The 24,263-nt window shown below is 33.1% G+C and overlaps 1 protein-coding gene across 1 annotated transcript; it reads right to left on the bottom strand.

The window, feature by feature from the left end:
• Positions 1-60: 60 nt before the first annotated feature.
• LOC134266832 (uncharacterized) lies at positions 61-22,260 on the bottom strand (the record flags this gene model as incomplete). Its single annotated transcript, XM_062749043.1, has 27 exons — positions 22,108-22,260; positions 16,415-16,519; positions 16,035-16,133; positions 15,205-15,348; positions 14,867-14,981; positions 12,522-12,666; positions 11,845-11,902; positions 11,556-11,661; positions 11,241-11,332; positions 10,511-10,634; positions 10,079-10,210; positions 9,172-9,453; positions 8,835-9,038; positions 8,313-8,453; positions 7,636-7,908; positions 7,186-7,389; positions 6,748-6,888; positions 6,383-6,495; positions 5,963-6,084; positions 2,187-2,308; positions 1,773-1,905; positions 1,487-1,605; positions 1,186-1,317; positions 852-1,031; positions 505-664; positions 306-391; positions 61-168 (listed from the first exon to the last, which is right to left on the bottom strand). Coding segments are annotated over exons 1-27 (3,793 nt in total), but the record flags the coding sequence as incomplete, so codon positions are not given.
• Between the last annotated feature and the right edge of the window lie 2,003 nt (positions 22,261-24,263).

Genomic DNA, 24,263 nt, shown 5'->3' with positions numbered 1-24,263 from the left:
TTTATTTTGGATAACATTCACAACTATCAACCACATGTAGTTTAAAATATAAATACATACCTGGTGGTGAATAGGTGCAAACAAAAGATATATAGAATGCTGAACCACAAGATATTCCTCGCCATTTACCATCTCTGTCAGACATGTAGGCACAGCTTTTTGAAGTACCTAACCAATTATTAGTCATACTTGTTAATGATATTGAATTTAGATCTTTCACCTGGCATGAAAAAAAATCATTGCAGGTTAAATACAATGTTACATCAGAGCCAAAGAACTGAAATATATATATATATAAAGTTTACTCTTTTTGTAATTAGTCCACTGCACTTTTTCTCCATCTGGCCAGGCCCCGTTTTCAAGACCAATCCAAAAGTTGACGCCATCTTGTCTGTAATACAATTCAAAACTCAACCATTATAATTTTAATGTGACAAGTATATAATTATATATGTTGTGATTATTATGCATAAGATTCTAATTTAGGGAAGCAAGTCAACTTACACTAAACTTCTTAAAAAATTATTATCTTGGATATTTTTACTGGAGACAAGCTTTGCACTACTTTCATCCGCACAACGCGTGACTGCGGTGCTACGGTCCACTTCCTCTCCAAAAACTTTATAGCAATTGCCCTGGAACGGTGTCCATCCTGTTTTACAACCTGTATTTGTTTTGCATAATTGCACAATAGTTATTATACATGTATACATTAAATGTCCAATCTCTTTTCAAACTACAAAAATTCATAATATATTCAATTCAAATACAATTATAGGATAGAATACATTATGCTCTATCTTAGGTTTGTAAACATTAAGGAAAAAAAAGCTGAAGCCTAAAAATCGTACGTCCACAAACAAAGCCAGCGTTTGACCAAGAGCCATCAGCTAGACAGGTAATTTTCTGTTTTTCAAAGTCGTTTGATTCGCAAGTCAGTTCAACAGTTTCATCAACAAAATATGTTTCCTTCAATGATTCACTTTTAGAGTCGGATGGAATGGTTGGCTTCGAACATCTCACTGTTCCAACTTAAAAAAAAAAATTTTTGATTTTTTTCATCTGCAGTATGATAGGTTAAGCAGGGTTTATTTAGTTTTGAAAAATAACTACAGTTTCAAATTTGCAATATAACACAAATTGTTGATTTCAAGAAATCATGAATGCTATTATAGCACTATTTACCTCCATCTTGTGTTTGTCTATCACACATATTGCACGACAATCTGCAACCTCGTTTTAGTTCAGGGTCTAGTTCACAGTTCGATATTTCAACTGTTCTTTCTCCACAATCGTCAAATATATCGTAGCACTTTTCTTAATAAGACGAAAATTGAATATTAAGGTTGATGTAAATATATGTACCTCATATATATGATGCAATTTTTCTTTTACTAAAAGCCATAGGTACTGATTAACATGATACTTAAAACATTTCATGATTGTAGAATGAAATTTCAAATATTATACAAATGTAATACTGTACCGATTCCACACACATCACAGTAATCACGAGTACACAAAAACTTGTTGGTAATACACCAAGGTCTGGTGCCGTGACCAGGATTCCGACAATAGTTACCGAGCAGATCGTCATCTAGATCCCTGGAAAAATTGTTATTAAGACATGCTGACTTTAACACTGTATTCATAAACATGATTTATAAATGCACGATAGCATAGTTAAGAAAGTCGAAAAAATTCAAGTACTGCTTAAAACATATTCTTTTATCCAGATCCAGTAAAAAATTACAAATTTACTACAGACTTACATCGGCTTATAGGTATTACTTGGGCAGTGTTTGACTTCTGACCACGGTAAACATTTATCAAAACGTCGAGTGATATTCACTGTTCCCCTGTAATTTTCTCCTTTGTCGGTATAGCAAAAATGCGGGTCGTTTGCTAAAAATGAAAATAAAGTCAATAATGCAGTTAAATAAATATATTTAAAGTGTTATGAATGTGACTTTACTGATACAGTGAAAACTGTCTACCCCGACACCTGCACCTGTACAATCCGTCATACTCTGAATGCCGACGTTAAAATTTATTCCAATTTTGCTTTTTTACGTTTCTTTATATTGTGTAATCCGGCACCCTGACTTTTCCGACACGAAGTTCACCTCACAGTGCATGTCGGGTTAGACAGGTTTTACTGCAAGTTAATAAACTTTAATGCATACGTTCCAGCAGTGTAACAGTCGCCGAGAAGCCTCGGCCAGTTTGCCGTAAACCAGTCTGAAAAGTCAGGCCCAGCTGATTTTCTTCTGAGAGGACTGTCATAGGGAATTTATCTCCACAGTAGCTGTCAAATATAATTTCATAGTAGGAACTAGTTATTACAATTCCCAGTTGAGTTTTGACTTTCAGCATGAGGCGTGGCATTCTCGACGCTACAAAATTAGCTTCTGCAATTTACACAGCTTTCCTTCACCGTTGAAATAGGATAGAAATTCGTCCGAATGTCAAAGAGTGTAACAAATAACCATTTTTTAAAAAGTTCTCGCACGGCACAGAGGCAGGGCTTAAGTCTTCTCATCGTTGTCGACAACAATTCAAAGTTCCTGATGCTATTATTTTCTCAACCAATGAGAATCTATTCGCCGTTTGACAGACGCTAAATACTTTGCGCTGAGAATGCCACACCTTACTGAAAGTCCAAGCTTACCTGAGAATAGGCCTACACGTAGCTGTTGAAAGTATGGACCTCTTAGTTTCATGTGTACATTTGACTGTACAAATCTTCCAATTATTATAACACCGTTTATAATATACCATATTACATGAAACCTTCATATGGAAGATACTTTGTAAATGATAATCCTATAAAAAGGCGGGTTTTGTTTTTCTCAAAGAAATTGAACAGCTAATGAATAAATAAAAAGAAAGGAAACTAACGATGTACACATACTGTAGAAGTACTTTTTTCCGCGTGGTATTAATTTACGCTATATACCCGGTCATTTTCAAAATTACATTTTTATAGTATTTCCAATTTTCTACCCGCGGATTAGACAGAAATTGAGATTCCGCGGAATTATGACCCCGTGGAAAAAAGTACGTCTATTAGTATTTCCATGTAAATTATTGACATAATCACCATGTATATCCCAACATGCGGGGTGTATGCTATGTTGTGCGCGGGGTGTATGCTTCCGAAGCGAGAGAAAGGGGGTCAATGGACGTTCTTTGTCCATTTTCTCAACTTACGGATATTTTTCACCAGAAACCATATGCCTACGGAAGAAAGCATTATCTAAGGAGTATATGGATACCTGTGATTCCACTAGACACCTTATAGTTTTATCAAACACCTCAACACATTTCCGAGGATCGGAGCAAGATTGACGCTACACTGTGTTTATGATCGAATATCAGTACAAAGCTTTGCTTTATCGTCATTTTTATATTATTGTTAAATACATGTTTACAATATAAACGTTTGTACAAATTGTCTGTAAATAAAATAGTTCGTATATAAAGATATTGACGAAAAATCAATGTTGTGTCCGGGATGTATGCAACATGCTGTGCGCGGGGTGTATACCCTTCTTTTTACTCTATAGTATCATTGTCTGAAATGTCATTAAAAAAATTCTTAACAACTGACTTTTGTGATAAAATTTCTATTTTTTTCTTAATTATTCACCAGTTTTGTAATAGCACAACTTCAGGTTCATGAATTCGATTTACTGGAAATAATACGTTCATCGTACTTTTGGCTTTACGTGCACATGGAAGTAAATGTACAGGGTACTTTGTTTAACTGTTTAATGTGATAACCAACAATTCATCCCTTCTTTCGATTTAAAGGCACCTTATTCAGATCTTTCCTTAATAAATGCTTCACACATGCATCATTTTGAATATTTTGACATTTCCTAATAATTTCTGTTTAACTTTTTTTCAATATTTTTTAAATGAGTTTTAAAATATTTAGATTTTTGTAATGTCATCAACACCAAAAAAAAAAAATGTTCTCCTTCTTTGCGTAATAGTAATACGTAATAGTTTACGTTGTGTACTTTGGCCCCATAAGCCTTGTCAGTAAACTATTTGTATAGTATTGAGGCATTGTATTGTACTGAGTACATATTTTCTAGGAATGGGCCCGAGGAGGGTGTTTTTGTGTCTTAGGTCATTTTTTTTTGGGGGGGGGGGGTATCTTTACTACGTGTATATACAATAATAAAATAAAGGAGGAGTGGACATTCATTGATATTAATTACACGTCAACGTGAAATTGTAATTGTACCAAAAACAGTTTTTTTTTTCAATTGTGCATGCCCTCAGAAAATTGTCGTCCCTTATTGCAAATGTGCATTTTTATAGCCGGCTTTACATGTTTATTGTAATTTGTAAAATACGAAATCATCAGATAAGGATTGATTGATTGATTGTATACTGTTTAACGTCCCTCTCCAGAACATTTCACTGATATGGAGACGTCACCATTGCCGGTGAAGGGCTGCAAATTTAGGCCTATGCTCGGCACTTACGGCCTTTGAGCAGGGAGGGATCTTTATCGTGCCACACCTGCTGTGACACGGGGCCTCGGTTTATACGGTCTCATCCGAAGGACCGCCCCATTTAGTCGCCTTTTACGACAAGCAAGGGGATACTGAGGACCTATTCTAACCCAGATCCCCACGGGGCTATCAGATAAGGAAAAATGAGTCCAAATATTGCAACAATTGAAAGGAAAATTAATATACCATACAGACACGTAATATCACCCCCCTTTTGTTCCAGACACAACTTTTCACTACAGAAAATGTTCATCGAAAGTCAGGTTGTCCCCTATTTTTTGTTGCAGCATAGCCATACAATTGTTATCCTTTATGTTTAAGTAAAAAACAACGAGAAAATTGGTACTGAAAAAAGACGGGACCTACAACCCAATCTGATCTAGGAGTTTTGAGTTCGATAAGCCCTCCCCCCTTTTTTTTATAGCTAGTCCACTTATTTCAAGGTTTTTTTTTCGGGTATCCCCCCTTCAAAAAAGATTCTACATCACTGTCATAAATGCTTAAAAATACATGTATTGATAACATAAATGATGCAGAAACAAAAATTAAAAGATTTATTCATAATACACCATTCATGTAGTGTTTTTATTATTTTTAACAAGCCAGATATTTAGATTAAAACGAGCCGAAGAAAGGGCAAAGTGTCTTCAATGCAGGTATTGGGGAAGGGTGGGGGGGGGGGGCTTTGAAGAGATTTTTTAGACCATTGCGCCATCTAGAATGTAGATAACAATCGCTCCTTGCACATCTAGCGTCTTTTATGCTTGAACATGATAGTTTGTTTTTAATTTTTTAAAAAATTTGTTTTTTACTTCAGTACGTTTATGGAAATTACTTTTTGGTTCGGCATTAGTATTAAGGTCTTTTATCAACACTATTTGTCGCTTTTAAACCTGTGTAAATAAAATTTCCATTGATACTTCGCACAACAATCCTAAGAAAAATATGGGGTGTATACACCCCGCGTACAACATGTTGCATACACCCCGGACACAACATTGATTTTTCGTCAATATCTTTATATACGAACTATTTTATTTACAGACAATTTGTACAAACGTTTATATTGTAAACATGTATTTAACAATAATATAAAAGTGACGATAAAGCAAAGCTTTGTTCTGATATTCGATCATAAACACAGTGTTGCGTCAATCTTGCTCCGATCCTCGGAATTGTGTTGAGGTGTTTGATGAAACTAGAAGGTGTCCAGTAGAATCACAGGTATCCATATACTCCTTAGATAATGCTTTCTTCCGTAGGCATATGGTTTCTGGTGAAAAATATCCGTAAGTTGAGAAAATGGACAAAGAACGTCCATTGACCCCCTTTCTCTCGCTTCGGAAGCATACACCCCGCGCACAACCAAGCATACACCCCGCATGTTGGGATATACATGGTGATAATGTTCTCCACAATTAAAATCTCACCTCAGTCCAAACTGACCCGGAAGTGAATGTCTAACCTCTAATCTATCAACACAAGTTCCATCTGAATTAGCTGCTACGTCAAAATCATCAAAATCAAGTTTTAACTTGAACCCATCTGTTGCCTGCAATATAAAAACTTAATAAAAAAATATTCATACAATCAGGAATTCGTAAATTTATTGTTTTTCTCATCCTTTCGATGAGCATATATTTATTACACATTCATATCCATTGATATGTTTATTTCACTTAATTCGTTACCATAGACATTACAGATTCTAGCAGGTCTCTTTCATAGTTGGATGCGCATTTTTATCGAACAATGTTGCTTGACATATAAACAATAGCATTTCTGGCTTTATATTTTATCAAGAAAAACTTTTTTAGTTTGAAATAATCGATTATGAATGATATACTGACGATGATATTCCAGAAACAGGTCCTTCCGCCGGGGTAAGAACTGGGATGCCCTGGACTCGTTATAACCGCAGTCGTCTTTCCATTTTTACTCAAGTGTATCTTGTTCCCGCAATCTACAAGGAGGAAACATGCTCATCAATTAATTCTCTTATTTTCCAAATACGAATTTTTGAATCAAAAATATAATGTAAGCCAATAAACCTGATAATAAAATAACATATTAAGCCCAAAGAACAGTAAAATACTAACACATTTATCTGTTCACAAAGAAATTGCTTAAAGTTATATGAAATATTTGATTAAGTTTTTTTGAAATCGAACTCAGCACATACTATCATTTAATACATTTATGATTAAATACAAACCGTATTGTGTTGGATAGTAGTAACATATGGGGAAGTCCGTCTTTTTATAATAATTTATGTATATTTTTGGCGTGTCACCCGAGGTCGAAGGAGCTTTAGACCTTGTCCCCACGCTGTATTTCTCTTCTTCAAAACTCATATCTTTGTACAAAATACAGATATTAACAAAAAAGTGAAAATTATATTTTACTTTAAGCAGGTCGTCTTTTCTTTGGTTATTTTTTTTGTTTTGATTTAAGCAGGTCGTAATACTATTTAAGGATGAATTTGCTTTAAAATGCAAAAATATACTAAAAAATATTACTTTATCATAAGGAGGTTTTGTCACAATACAAATTTATAATAACAATACATTTACTTGATTGATTTCCAATTCAGTCAGTAGCACTAGTATTTTAGTTAAATGTTAATGTATTCGTTGCAGACCTCTCAATTTACCTTGAACCTTTTGACATGATGAGGATTCTTTAAACAGAATAAATGGTTCTTTGATTGGTAATTGAAGGGGGTTTCTGGTAAAGCCATCAGACCGACAACAAAAATACAGGGTCACGTGATCACCGAAGGTACCATCAGGAAGGGAACCAGTAAAATTGTCTGGTGGTTGACCATCAACCAAAGCAATGGAGCCTTCAGAGAAACCTAGACCGGACATAAAGAATTTGATTTACATTTCATACCAGACAATTGTCGTCATCGTTTACGGTGGAATCGTCATTGCTTACAGTGACCAATGTTCGTGGATTTGGTAGGTCAGCGTTCCCACGAATTTACACCCCCATGATCGTTTAGTTTGTTAACATATTGGTTCATTTCATTTGTAGTACAATGTACATATAAAGTGTATCTTTCTCGTGTTTTTAATCAGGTTTTTGAAGACCTACATACCATCAGGACACTTGTCTCCGACTCTGAGAATACAGTACGACCCAGGGCCCCACTTGGAATGGTCTCCGATTGGGGTGGTCTCCGTCTTTGTACAGAATTGGTAACGTAAGGTTTGTCCTTCAGATGACAATGCTGAGAAAGTGTCAGACAGCACCGAAGTAAAGAAAGAATGTTCAGAAAATTGACCAGATTTGAAATTTTGGGGGCAACCGGAAGCGGCTTGTATCATTGCGAATGGCTCTTTCGGCCATCTTGAATAAGATTGAGTTTCTTCTGAAAGAAAAAAAAGACAACATTGAGAAAGGGAAAGTAGAAAGAAAAAGTTGAAAATGTTCGAAAAAACAAAACAATATGTTTTGCTATTTTTTTTATGTCTTGACATTTCATGGAAGATGTTCAAATCATTCATTTCATAAATCAGCACTTAAAAGACAATTACATGTATTCTAATGCATGTATTCAGACTTTTGGCTTCTACGTATCCAAAACACAGAGAATTTTGCTCTATCGTTGCGAATTTGACCTCGTACCATAGAATACCTGATTTATAAAGGGTAATTGCTTTTTTCCTTTCTTTTTTAAAGAATATTTTTGATGTACAAAATATTTATTTCCATAACTACGATAATGATCAATTGTAAAATTCCTAAAAATAAATGCATCGCAGCAATACTTACCAAAATCTGTCGGGGTATAGTAGCAAAAGTGGAGTTTATAATTGACAGAATACGAGATCCTCATATAAGGTATATTTCCAGATTTATGCAACAATTCTTTTCCGTTTTTGATTCTCAAGTATTGCATGCTGGAGCTCATACCTTAAAACACAAAGAGAATTTTTATAAACTAAAACAAGAGTCTTGATAAAAGGACTAATATAACAATATTAAGAAAAAATTGTCATTATTTACCCAATTTCTTTTCTTTAAATATTTTATAAATAGAGAATCAAACATTATAATTAAGAATAATATTTATTGTTTCCCCAAGATTTTTCCTTTCCATATTTGATAATTAGAGAATGAAACAATAAGGCAATTTTTTTTTATAATTTCCCAAACTTTTCAATTAATACTGGTAAATTACATATTTTTGTGGTGGTCATAAGTTCGAGGGGTCTCTCCATATAAAAAAAAAACGACGAAAAGCAAAACTCCCGCAAAAATTAGTGATTTCACAGTAATCAATAATTAAAGAACCTGCAACTTGCTGGCAAGCAGAGGTGTCAGGAAATAAGATAAACGGCTCTTTTGAGGGTAGGACGACCGGACTTGATGTAGACCCGTCACCGCGACAGCAGAAATAAAACCTAGTGTCAGTCGTGAAGTGACCATCAGGAAGAACGCCGAGAATATCCGATGGATTCGTGGTGTCGTCATACTGTATATATCCCACACTGAAGCCTGAAGAAATATATTCAGAAGCTATAATGGTGATCACTTTTTCAGGCATTATCTAGAAAAAGGTTTTGCTATTTTTATAAATAAGCACCACAGCAAATTTAAAGCTAATGGTCACTTTGTATTCATTACTTACCACTGGGACAATCCCCTCCATGGCGATAGATACAATATTTTCCTGCAGGCCAGCTTGGTGAAATTCCATTCTCCTCCGTTTTCTTCTTAGTACAAAATTTGTAAAAAGTAGAGGTGGGTTTTGAAATGATATCAGCACTAAATTTGGAACTTGTGTGGTCCATCCTGGTATCTAAATGATGCTGTGTAAAACTTCCTTCATAAAACCCACTTGGACAACCTGTAATCCGGGTACTTATTGTGGTGAAGGCGACCGACGGCCACTTTGTTGAAATCATTCGATCTGAAGAAATAAATGTTATAAGGTACCACACTTTTTCTGAAATGAATTCTTCTTATTTCTTAAGGTTTAAGATAACAGAATATGTTACATATGCCCCCCGTGTGTCTAAGTTGAAGTGAGGACCTATTTGAGTGACCTTGACCGTGTCCTGGAGTTACATGTAAGGTCAGGATGGGGTCTTGAGGTACTTTAATGCAAAGTATGGTGTTTCAATATGTTGGAATATGATTAAGCCTTTTTGAAAATAAAACATTAAAAAAAAATTAGTACAATTCTCGGTCATCCTCGGACTTTCAGAAAGGCGTGGCATTCTCCACATTATGTAATAAGCGTCTCTCAAATGGCGACATAGATTCTGACTGGCTAAGAATTTAATTACATCAGGAACTTTAAACAGTTGTTGACAACGATGACGCGACTTAAGTCCCGCCTCAGTGTCGTACGAGACGCTGTTATTTGATATTTCCTAAACTCGTTGACATTCCCCTAAATTTCCATCCCATGTATATTTCAACAGTGAATGAAAGCTGTGTAAATTTCAGACGGTTGTAATGTAACGTCGAGAATACCATGCTTTACTGCAAGTCCAAGGATAACAGAGAATTGTACTAAGTTGAAAAAATACCTCCATCATAACGAGTCTGACACCCGGTAGCGGGGTCTAGTCCCTCCGGACAGCGACAAGTACACATGTCCTTGACAAAGGCGGGGTAACCAGAGTTTGCACAGGTCAACGAGAAACTGCTGCACTTCAGACCTATAAACAAATAATAGTGAACTTTACAGCGATCGAAGAGCATCACCCAATATGAACTACCGTATCTTGTTTTAAACAACTTGCTTTTTGGGTCTTGATTTATACGAAATTGAATTGCATAATTTTTTTTAAATTTGTAAAATACTTTCTTTTGTTCCTGATTTTACAATATTTGATGCCATCATATACATCTTTTTTTAAAACTTGTCATCTTAGTTCTCAATTTTTATGAAATCAGTTTACTGAGTATGTAAAGAAACATAACAGACTTTAAGATGTGAGTACAATGCTACGCTTTACCTCGACAATCTGAGATTTGTGACACCTCACTGAACAAATAATATTGGTAGGGGTCTGTTTTCCTGACCAGGTATTCCAATTCTGGATCAAATATAGACATGGTCTTTCCTCCAGTTGTGAATGCCTTAAGGTAAACAAATATATTTTTTTAAAAAGTTTTATTGTTTATTTTTTCCAGTATTTTTCTAATTTAAATTAATGAACGTTATGGTCATATTTTATTTCTTAAGACGCATTCATCGGATTCAAACTAATCTTTAACTGGAAAAAATAAAGAATGGTATTTTAATATTATTGCATTTTTATAATAATCATTTATAACTTTAGAGTTTCTATAATATATATAATGGATTGGAAAAGCAGAATTACATATATTATCAATAAATATATATCGAACTTTTCCTGGGATCATACTTTCGATGTTAACTGGAAAGTAATTTTGTGCATTTCGTGGTAATCATGAATTCGTGGTTTTCTTCATACTTCCAAAACCACGAACATTAAATTCCCATTAAAGTGTATAATTTTAGAGTTTTAGAGTTTTTATTTTAATCATAATTTGCATATGTGCATTAATAAAAAAATAATAACTAAAAAAATATATCATTCTTCTGAGTGAATTTCTTCAATCGCACGATCATAGAAATATAAAGTTTAAAATTCCATGAAATATACCTTGTAAATAATTAAATGTACATGTATGTATTAAGAGACTTTATTTCATACTTACATATACCCCATAATGCATAACATTGGACAAATCGTAGTATCCAAACAGTCTGCTGTTCTTGATATTTTGTTCATAATATTGACTTTGGTACTCTACAATTACATGTATTTACTTATGAATTTATTTTTTTCAGTAGTGGAGACAATAAATAAATAACGTGTACCCAATCGTGGTCAATACGACTGTAAATAAATTTATCTCAAATCTTCATGAAAAACAAAGTTTCATTCAATTTGATTTCTGGTTTTTTTTAAAATATATAAATATGAAGTTTTTTGCATAATTGTCCAATAATAATTGCCGAATAAAACTTACTCGACTGTATGTTGTTGTAATGTACATCAAGGTAGTTATCGTGTAGAGGGTTGTTCTGCTCATGCGCAAACCCAAAAGCATGGCCCAATTCATGAACACAAACATCCTACAGAAATTAATACAAGTTTTGAATAACCTTAATGAACATTTATCGCAATATTAATGCAGCTATATTACAAGTTTATCAAGTTCTTTTTATTGAAATTTAAATCGATTAATTTTTTACATGCATTTAATCATCGTCAAATTGATTTGGGATCATTAAATGTATTTTCTCTAATTTACGTACGTTAGAACAGCAGTTAATTTTCTGGCTCTTTTTTAGTTTTCCAATAAATGACCAACAACTGAAAAATCAATATTTAAAAACCGTTGAATACATGCATGTTCTTAGGTGATTATTTCAGGAATTATTTATATTCTTTATACTATATACAGGGAAAATTTTGTAAACAGTATAATGTCGGGTACCTGTAAAGTGCGAAACGAATTGAAACGAAACGAAATCTGCCGAAACGAAACGAAACCTACCGAAACGATAATGTCTTATACAAAAACTTTATGGTCGAATTAAAACAGGACAAACTTGTTTCAAAATGGCAAATAACGAAAATAACACGGGGCGAAAATAACCCTGTATACTAAGTATATAGCGCTGAAAGTTTAAAAAATACAATCATTATGACTATTGTATGCAAAGAGTTTCTGTGTTAATTTATTATAAAAATAAACTTAAAAAATATCATTAAAATAAAGTTTCAGCTTTAAAGATGCACATCTGACACGAAGTTTCAAAAATCAATGACTCCGAATCAATCAGTAACAATTTGTCTTAGGAATATGTATATGTACATGTATACATGTACGTTTGGATTTTCTCCATTTCAATTAATGGGTAACATCAATTTCCTGTCAAAATTAATTACAATTCATGTATGTATTAGAATTTAAATTTAAAATCCTTACCCAGTAGAAATAATGTGATTGAGGTAGGTGTTATGGTTCAAACCGTAGTCTCCCTGTGTTGTATTTGTATAAGGAACAAATCTTATACAAGTCCAGTATTCATAGTGGTTGTGAGCTCGTATTCGACCCAACTGCTTTCCTCGGTCTGTAAAACAATTGATGTTCTAAATGAAATTCTCAGCAGAACAACTGTCAGAAAGAGCTAGAAAAGCTTATTATGCTATTAAAACCAATTTTCCAGCTAATACAAATTTTTCTGTCAAGACAATGCTTAAACTTTATAGATCTATGATTACTCCAATCTTAACTTATGGTTCCGAAATTTGGATAGCAGACTACAAATGTGATTTATTATCCTCAGATCATTTCCCATTTGAAAAAATACAACTCCAGATTTTTAAAGACATTTTGGGTGTTCATAGAAAATCATCTAATATTGCTGTTCTATATGAGTTGGGACAGTTCCCACTATTTTATTTGTGTTATGAAAATATGTATAAATTTTATTTCAGACTGAAAAACTTAGAGAGTGAAAATGATCATAATGACCAATTAGTGGTGTCTGCATTTAAGTAAGATAAAACACTGGGGTCTAGAATATCTTGGCAAAGAAAACTTTATACTCTACAACAGAAATTGTCTTTATCTTCATTGAACATATCACATAAAACTTTAAAATATAAATTAGAGGAACATTATAGAAACAAAATCAGTGAACAATTAAAGAACATTTCTAGATAAAATTCTGGGAAATTAACTTTTTATAGTAATATAATTGATTTAAATGAATATAAATTACAAAACCATCTAGAATTACCATTGAAGAAATCTGAAAGAACAATCCTAACAAAACTAAGAATTAGTGCTCATATCCTACATATTGAAATGGGGAGATACTCAAGGCCACCTATTCCTAGAGAAAAACGTGTATGTTATTTTTTAAATTTTTTATTGAAAATGAAAACCATTTTGTACTTTATTTTCCTAGTTATGATCAATGTAGATTACAATATTACGATATATTTAACGCACAATGTTACATGAAGGAAAACCCTATTATTGACATTATCAATCCTACAAGTATTAGAACTGCTAGGAAAGTTTGTAACTTTTTGAAAAAGTGCTTTGATATTAGAAAAGAAAACCTTCAACAAACCTGATATGCTTTCTTTGATATTTTTTTTATTTTATGTATGTTAATTGTTGTATTCATGACTATATGCCAATGTATGATGGTGTTGTCAATAAATGAATTGAATTGAAAAATGAAATCAATACTCATTTCAACAAGAGGTCCAATACCTTAACTTCCACTGAGTACAGTTATACTTTACAAATCTTAAAGTAGATCTAGTTACAGGTACGTCTCTCCGTAATATAACCCCTCCCAGCACTGGAAAACTTAGAATTAAGGTATTCCGATCCTCAGTCAGGAAGGACAGCTCTTTCATTTATAATTTAATCCAAAAAGTCTCAAAGAAGCTTGAAAATTAAATCTTTTCATGCAACAATTTTCATTTTATACCTCTTAATGTGTTTCAAGAACGGTATAATATAATTAACTTTAAAGATGAAGTTTCAAGAATTATCGTGGATAAAAACACATTACTTTGAAAATTCATGGCAGTGACATTTTTGTGAGTATTTTCAATTAGTCAGTGCCTGATTTTTAGAACCTGAGGATGGGATCGAGTATCTTTAAAATATCGGGTTGTTATACATGTATCCTAACTCTAAAAATTCCTATGTTTTATTCCTTGCGGCAAAGAAGCTGAGAAGAAAATTATTTCAAAGATATAATTTAAAAGTATTTAACTATTTTTTCATTTAAACAAAAAAATTATTCACAAATAGAAGTGAATAGGATTGGGCAGCAGGCGAGGCCTATATTAGCTCTCTCCCTTCACTTCACTTTTATAATATAATTATTGCAGATTCAAAACAACCCTGTTCTTACATCGACATCTAATAAATAGGTAATAAATTCGCATTTTTAAGAGACTCAGCTCATTAAAGCATACTTTTTAAGTTAAAGAACTAAATATTTGTATCAAGAGGGAGAATAAATCTTCAAAGAATTGTTACGTTTTTTTATACGGTATAATCAATTATAGTACAGAGCCCTTTACCAACACTTACTAAGGACAATGAAATTCACAAGTTTAGAAGAATTCTGCTTATCATGACCTTGCACTATAATTACGTTGTTTGTTTTTAATAATCTGCCACCAGGGAGTAGTAAAAAAAAGTTACGGATGGGATCAGAAAGAGGAAATCTGATGTAATGCAAAAAAGAATAATCTTGAAAAGGTCCCATTTTTAAAAATGATTGTAAACAATCTTACCTGACAATGTTTCAGCCTCAAACACATATGGTACAATCCCTTTGTCCCAAACTCCGGCGTTCGATACAGCAAATCGCTTATCCCTCCCTTTCCTTCCGACTGGGCCCTCAATCATCTTTGAATGAAAAGAAATTAATGGCGGTAAATTCATTCAACTGTCATCATGTTTTCACTTCACATACAATGTACAAAGGAAATAACAAAGAGGCCTTCTTTGAAATTTTTTTTCAAAGAAAACGTTGTAACTTTTTGGAAAACACTTTTTGGAAACATCCAATATTTGCTCTGACTTTTGAGAAAGTTTCATAGTCTTCAGCTAGCGTGTATACGTACAGTACCTCACAATTTACACTGGGACGAGGAACATCTTGGGGACTACGTCCATGTTTAAGGGCCAGTTTCTGCTGGCGGCGGTACTCTAGACATTCGTCTTCCTGTTCCTGGATAATTTCTTCTTCATTGCCTTTGTGCATATCTACCCTCTAAATGGCAAAACAAATTAAGAAGATTCATTTCAAATGAGGAAATTCTAGGAAACTTTAATTTCTTTCTTAGAATTTGTTTTTTGCCCCCGTAATCGAAGATTAACTTTAATACAGGTCATAACTTTTGAACAAGTGGTGCTAGGCCACCAGGGTTTCATATTTCACACGTGCATTTCTTGTGAGGAGACCATTTTTGGGTAACAATATTTGATTTTCCTTTGAGAAAGTTCAACTTTTGTTTTAAGATGCCATACGTGGGCATCAGTGTTTCACAAACACATCTTGTCTCTTTTATTTTTGCATTCTGAACTGAAAAAAGTTGAAAAAAACCGAACAGTGATGGATTTCCAAAAACAAAAACAAACCATAAACATTGCAAAGATGTGAATAGGTCATAAACATGAACCATTGGGAATTCCACAGATGGGATCAGGGGCCATAGAGGAGTAAGCATCCCCTTGATCTTGATCGGTCATATTTGTGAACCCTATCTATATATAATTATAGTCGACCAAACATTCCATAGTCAAGTCAAATTTAGTACAAAAACAAAGGTCTAACAATTTACATGAAACATAAGTAATAGGTTCTGTTTGCTTATAATACATGTAAGGTCATTATACCAACCAAAGAACTCAAGAAATGCAGACTTTAATCCAAAAATCATTTTATGTTTTGCTTACATGTTTCTTACGTTGATGTTCGTGTGCTTCGTTGGAATCGCCTTTTCTACCGAACACGTGGTATTCATGGGCATTGTCTACATCTCCTTCGTCATCGTCCTTTATTATAAAACAAGAAGAGAATACAGTAACTGAAAAATGACTAAGTGAGACTAAAGTTGAACCTTTATTAAGTTATTTGTGGTTAAACATATATCACGGGTATAAAACGGACTTTTATAACATTGAGAAGATATACAATTTCACCTTTATTAATCAACTTTTATAACATTGAGAAGAAATACCATTTCACCTTTATTAAAATGAATAGATATTACAGAACGCATCATTAGATAAGGATATTTTATAATAAACAATATCATAACGTATATTGTACGTACTCCAAGATCGCCCTTTGAAGGAGGGTGTATTCCGCTCTTCACATTTTCTCTGTCACGGACAAAATCATCAAGTTTTTCTCTTATTGACCCAACTTTATTATTGATCTTAATTTAAAAAAAAAAACTTTAGTTCATTTATGATTAAAAAAAAAGAGAGAAATAAAATGTTACTGATTACTATGCTGTAGATTCCTTATTTTTGCGAGTACTTATTATCGCTAAATGGCCCTTTAACGTCAAATCACGAAAATATTAATTCACGAGTGGACGGCTGATCAAGAGAATTTGGCACCATAAAAATAAAAGCGTGTAATTTTATTTCGGGAGTGGTGATTATTGCAAAATTACGCGATAATTAATTTCTGGTGAATATTTAATAGGAATTTAGAGTACGTAAATTTTTTTTCTACTCCACATAGTATACCCCCTCTCCATCTGCTTTAACTCACGCCTTCGAAGCAAACATTTTGCATTTAACTTTTAGAAAATTAACAGTACATTTAGTGAAACTCGAGTACGCTACACTGTATGCGCAGTGGTTAGAGCGTCTAAGTACGACTCGAGTACGCTACACTGTATGCGCAGTCGCGGCGTTAGGAGTTGATCCTTACGATCAGGGGGTCGTAAAATACAGGGTACTTAAGTCTAAGACCATACTTAAGAAGGACTTAAGTATAGTCTTAGACTTAAGACCGTAACTAGAAGCATGCTAAGATTTGGCAATCTTAGCAAAACTTATTGTCAATGACCTCCTACTCTATATTTCTTGCATTGTATCTTAATTAACTCTAGGTATAACATATCATTACTCTAACTATCTTATAACCCATATTTAGAATAACTAAGAGTTGAATCTTGATGTTAAAACATTCCTCTGCATATTAAGCATTAATTAAAGAAAATAATGATTCCTTTTTAATGCTGGTTAAAGAATTTTACTTTTTTTCCTGGAAGGGGGAGAGGGTAATGAATGAATCACTGGTAACAATTCCTCCTTAATATGGCAAACATATAAATGCAAAATTTTATTTTTGGATACATTTGATACACATGCACTGGTAGGATCTACATGTATATTATTAACACTAATCATTATAAGTAAATATTGTCCACAATAATCATAGATGCGAATGTCATTGTGAAAATGTAATATAAAATAGATTGAAAGAGATAGAAAATTGCCGTTAATATGAATAAGAGGAGTGTGGCTAGAAAGTACATAAGGAGTGTCTGTAAATTAGATACAATGTAGAACGCAATTACCAGATTACAAGCGCAGATTCAGACAGAGACTCAATACCGTCAGAGAGAGAGAGAGAGAGAGAGAGAGAGAGAGAGAGAGAGAGAGAGAGAGAGAGAGAATGTTGATAAGGTTGAGACATACGAAAAATTTAATTCTAAAAGAATTCTTTTTGACCCTTGATTAAACTAATTTAATTGTATAAATTAAGTAATTCGTAAATCGGAGGAAAAGGGATTCAAAATGTCTCAATTGTATTGTATTTTATAAACCTTTTGAAATTAAATTTTCAATTTCAAGTATTGTGCCATGACAAAGAAAGTGAACATCTGTCAAAACAAAAAGTAATAACAAAAGATACTATAATTAAAACTGAAAACATCTCTCAAGGGATAAACAATATTGTCATTTATTTAAATTGAACCAATAGCACTCATAGCACTTTGTGACCGTTCAATATTTGTTTTCAAATATTAAAAAATTTTTTTTAGCATAATGAAAATTTTAAAATTTTAGTATGAAATCGACCTTAAGTAACCTAACTAAAATTTAAGAAAGCACGTCGATTTTGTATATCGTTAAAGGCATAACTGAATATTTTCGTCGATACAAGTTTTAAAAAAAATGAAAAAAGAACGTGATTCATAAGAAATATTGTGATCATAATTTTGACCTAGCTAAGACCTCACTTAGTTCGTTTTATGTTACGGTCTAAGACATAATTAAGAACTTATTTTTACACAGGCACTTGTTTCGTATACGGATCACCCTTACTTATTTTTACCACTTGTTTCGTTTACGGGGCACCCCTACTTATTTTTACCACAAGTGGTAAAGATAAGTAGGGGTTCCCCGTATGGTAAAAATAAGTAGGAGAGCCCCGTAAACAATTGCCTGTGGTTACAACCCCTAGATTTGCACCCCCTCTGAGGGATGTGGAGACCAGTCCTTCTGATGAGACTGTATAAACCAAGGTCCCTTGCCGCAAGAGGTTCTGGCACGAAAAAGAAACAAAAATTGTATATCGTGAAAATGAATGCATCAATTAGTCTTGGTTCCTATATCGCGTTGTTGGGGTGCGCATATATGCGTCCTGTTCAGAAGTATTGTAGCGGTTTTTTCTTCATTATTAATTTATTGTAGATAATTTTTGCATGTCATCTGATTGCTGTAGAACTGCAGCTCTCTGAAAAAATTATATTGAAAACAGGTTTGTCAATTCACTGTATGTGTTGTTTTTTCATAATTGTTTTCTCAATTTTGATGTTGCTGGTAAGAATCGTTTGTTGACCTCTATTAGACCTTTAAACAAAATATTTGATGGAAAAACATGTTTTTAGTGTCTTATAATAACATTTCTATTGACTACTTTTATTTGTGTTTGTGAAAACAAATACAGTGCAAATGCGTACCTCGTACACCAACCGGGCATTAACGTGTGCTGAATTTGTTATACATGTACATGTATTGAAGAATTTTCCTTGGTCAAAAGATTCTAGCGTATTCATATTAACATATACATGTATATACAGTCAAAGAACATTCACTCAGTCTGTTATTGCTCATAATTATTTGTTTAAGAAAATATTGTTGCATGTAATTATGCTTTCTACGATTTAAACTTTCTGAGTAGAGATACTGTTTTAAGGTTGCACTATTAAAGACAATTTTTGTTTGAGGAAACCGTGCTATTAGTAATAAACATTGGCTAAACTCGAGCACGTTTTACTGTTACAAGCCTGAATTCGAAATTTGTTCATGAACAAGCTGCTATACGGGGGCATTAGTGTTTCACAAACGCATTTTGTTTATTTTATATACATGTATATATATATATATATATATATATATATATATATATATATATATATATATATATATATATATATATATATATATAACCCACATAACTATGTATTGCTTACGCCTTTGTTAATTTTTTTTTTCCCGATAATAAGTCCTTAAATATTTCAAAATTTATAATTGATCACAATTCATATGTTTAAATATCCCTACTATATGATTTTTCTTTCATTATTCTTTATTAAGTAAAGTTACGCCATTTTGAGAGAATGAAACAATGTACGATTTACTGATTGTCGTAATTAATTAGCATAATTAATTCGTTCAATTATGTAAATCGCACTTCACCCGAGTATACCCCATAGACCGGACGCATTTCATAGCGGTCCGGATTTCTTTCTTTATTACTGTTCTTAAAAATTTCCAATTCAACATGTAATTAAGTATGTAAATATCTAGTGTTTAATAGTTTAGTAGTAGTGCTAGTTGTTTTTGTTTCTCTTTTTCCTTTGTTCTTATGACTTTTTAACTTTTTTCTTTGTCCTGAGGAAGGGACAGGGTATAAAAACCTTGAAAATTTGACAATTTTTATTGTTCGTGACGTTGGTCATTTTTAGTGCTTTATATATATATATATATATATATATATATATATATATATATATATATATATATATATATATATATATATATATATAGTATTCATTTTTTGATCAATATTCAGTAAGAAAATGCATGGTACAATGTAGGTGGTTTTATTCGCATTTGGTTAAAAAAAATTAGATTTTCTTATTTCCCGATATAATATATGATTAATTTTAATGATAAAAATTTGGAGAATTAACGTGGGTAAATACCCAAGACTTTGAGAATTTTTGTGAGCATTTCCAAGAATTCAATGCATTTGCAGATACTGAGGATCGGACTACTTTAATTATAAAAATATTCACTAAATAGTACTTAAAGGTATTCCATCCCTTATAGCCTCAGATTCAATGAATTTGAATTCATTAATTATTTACTGCTTACTAGTTAATTACATTTTTGAAACTTTCTCTTCGTTAATCCTTTTATACTGTAAGATGCTTTGAATTATTATCAGAGTATTATATACTTGATGGGTATTTACATACATATATAAGGATAAAGAGTTAAGTCTATAAGGGATGGAAAACATGAATACAGAATTGCCTTAAATGGATTCTTAAATGATAAAATATTACCAAAGTGAAACGAATTTGAAAACACGAAATTTTTTTTAAGATAAGATTTTAAAATTTTTTTTTACAGCTTAAAGGAAACAAGAGGCACATAGGCCACATCGCTTACCTGAGTAACTTTGGTGATGCAGTCCTTTACCAGATTTCCCCTCTTCTTATATCTATTGGGGCCCCCTACCCCCCTCCGGGATCATGATTTAAATAATTTAGAATCTTCGCTACCCCAGGATGCTTCCACCTAAGTTTCAGCTTTCCTGGCCCACTGGTTCTTGAGTAAAAAAATTTTCCTAGTACATGAATATATTTCTATATAAAACTTGGATTCCCTATTGTGGCCCCGCCCTACCCCCGGGTGTCATGATTTTAAAAATTTAGAATCTACCCTACCCAAGGATGCTTCCACATAAGTGTCAGCTTTTATGGCCCAGTGGTTCTTGAGAAGAATATTTTTCCTACATATTTCTATGTAAAACTTGGATTCCGTATTGTGACCCCGCCCTACCCCTGGGGGTCAAGATTTTAACAATGTTTATTTCCACACTAACCTTGGATGCTTCCATATAAGTTTCAGCCATCCTGGCCAATTGGTTCTTGAGAAGAAGATTTTTAAAGATCTTTCCTATATATTTCTATGTAAAACTTGGATTCCCTATTGTGGCCCCACCCTACCCCCGGGGGTCATGATTTTAACAATTTAGAAACTATACTACCCTAGGATGCTTCCATATAAGTTTCAGCCATCCTGGCCAACTGGTTATTAAGAAGAAGATTTTTAAAGATCTTTCCTATATATTTCTAAACTTGGATTCCCTATTGTGGCCCCACCCTACCTCCAGGGGTCATGATTTTAACAATTTAGATTTTACACTAACCCAAGATGCTTCCACATAAGTTTCAGCTCTCCTGGTCCACTGGTTCTTGTCCTTGAGAAGAAGCTTTTTTAAAAGATTTTTCCTATATATTTTTATGTAAAAATTGGATTCCCTATTGTGGCCCCGCCCTACCCCGGGGGTCATGATTTTAACAATTTAGAATATACACTATCCCAAGATACTTCCACATAAGTTTCAGCTTTCCTGGCCCATTGGTTCTTGAGACGAAGAATTTTTAATGACCTCACCCTATTTTTGTCTTTTCTTGATTATCTCCCTTTGGAAGGGGACTTGGCCCTTTATCTATAAAATTTAAACTCCCCATCACCCAAGGATGTTTTGTACCAAGTTTCGTTAAAATTGGCCCAGTGGTTCTTGAGAAGAAGTTGAAAATGTGAAAAGTTTACTGACGGACGGACGGAAGCTAGACGGCCTACTGACAATATGTGATCAGAAAAGCTCACTTGAGCCTTCGGCTCAGGTGACCTAATAATATTATTTGCTCAAATCCAAAGAAAAAAAAAACTCATAAATTTATATAACTGTACAATCATTTACCTTTTGATGTTGTCCAAGATCTTGATTCAAAGCACGCAACAAATTTTCCAAAAGTTCTCGATTTGTGTCGTTCACGTGTCCACTATGTCCAGCTGATGTCCAACTCACAATTATTAATAGAGAGCACAGAGCGACTGGACTGACGGCCTGCATCTTGTTAGCCTGAACGCGTTGGTCCTGTGTCTATACCTGGTGTCTCGCATCCGAAATAAAAGTAAGTGGAGCAGAACTTAATTTGGGACCATTGGAGCACAATCGTCGCTTTCTACTGGTATCGTTTAATTTACAGGGATGATTAACTCTGTGTAAGCTTCAATTTTTTGTGGTTAATGGTTATATGTAACCTGTACAGTGTTCAGGGTAATGGATCAAGGATGCGGATATATACACATGTACGAAGTATACATCAAGTAATTTATAGGAGGTTATTTATATGGGAGAGAAAATTCATCTCGATAGATACATGACTGTATAAGATCTATTTTATGTATACACCTATTACTATTTTATACACCCAATGAACAATCTATAATGTGTAACATAAAATTGATTATTTGCTTAGCTCTTTTTCTAAAATGTGTCAATAAGACAATGAACAAAGTCAACGAGAAGTTTCCAATTTTAAATTAAATCTTTTAATTAATTATAAATCGTCTACAGCTATTCCAACCGAGAATTTTTGAATGTTCTGCATATTCAATTTAAGGTATACTAGTACTAGTATTATTCTACCCTTTTTGCACTAAAAAATATATATATATGTGATACTTAGAGAATTTGAAAAGAAAATAACTACTAGTATTATTATTATACGAGAGACCAATTCATTGACAAGTGAAATTAATTTCCGGTCACTGGTTTCAATCTATATATTTATGATATCGTTTCTTTAACTCTTTTGATTACTATCATAGAAGAAATTGAATGACCATAAAATCCTGTTGACCCAGACTATTGCTGCTTAAATCTTCACTTTTGTCGTCAATTTTACTTTATGAATTATCCAATAAAAGACAGCCGTGGATTCGGTCATGATATGAATACAAACACTCGTTAAAAATCGTTTTATATATAAATCATCAATGTATTTGTTGTGGGAAAAAATCTTTCTGATCGTGGTAACCAGATGTGTAGCTAGGGGTCATTTGATGTGGACACTTGGTCAGGGCTTGATCTAGAACAATAGAGCTGCGTGGTCTAGGCTGAAGGTCATAGAAGATTTTAATTTCATATAATGAACGTCACATGAATTTCATCCGCTCTTTTTGTCTGTACGTCTCTCTCTCTCTCTCGTTTCCCTCCCATTGCACAGAGGTATCTGTATGCCAAACTACCTAATGGTCCCATTTTTTCATCAAAATAAGGGATATATACATGTACATGTATATACAAGTATTTTAGCCATCCCCAATACATTTACTAGAGATGTATGACACATATTCAGAACTTCAATACTAGTATCTTGAAATATTTATTTTCCTTGAGAACTAAAAACACTTTCAGATAGTTATATATACGCAAACATATTTGCTAAAATAAAATCAATGACTTGAAAAAAAAAAAATTAACCTTGTCTTATTTATGTGTAATCTAATCTAAAAACTACACATTGTGCACAGTTTACCTGTACTAATGCGAATTCATTTAAACTAAATGTCAAGGTTTACTAAATATGTCTTTAATTACTTGTTATTACTTTTAAATATCTTTAATTTGAGAATCTCAATCCTTCGTCTTTTCACATAACCTTCTGAAAAAGGACGAGGTCTTTGCTTTCATCTTTTTGTACTTACTTTTTGCTAATCATTTTTGGGTACATGTGTATATGTCTCTTTATTCATTGCTAGCATTTTTAAAATTGTAATTTTTTCCGGCAAACTTTTTTTTTTCAAAATTGTTAAAATGAAGACACCCCATTCCAAGAGAAGATGATTAAAAATTTGTGAAAATTATGGCATCTTTTAAAAATCCTCTTCTTAGAAATTGTGAAACTAATGTGGAAACATCCTTAGGTAGAGTAGATTCAAGTTTGTTCAAATCATGACCCCCCGGGGTAGGTTGGGGACGCAATGGGTCTTTTAAGGTTTTTTTTATAGGAATATATGGTAAACTTCTTTTCTCAAGAACAGCAAGGTCGTGATTGGTAATGTTTATAT

The sequence above is a fragment of the Saccostrea cucullata genome, unplaced genomic scaffold, assembly GCF_032062105.1.
Source record: "Saccostrea cucullata isolate Sc308-1 unplaced genomic scaffold, CSIRO_AGI_Scuc_v1 ctg8567, whole genome shotgun sequence".
Taxonomy (NCBI): Eukaryota; Metazoa; Mollusca; class Bivalvia; order Ostreida; family Ostreidae; genus Saccostrea; species Saccostrea cuccullata.
Note: the sequence above shows the minus strand (reverse complement) of the source record. Positions and strands in the feature narration are given on the sequence as shown.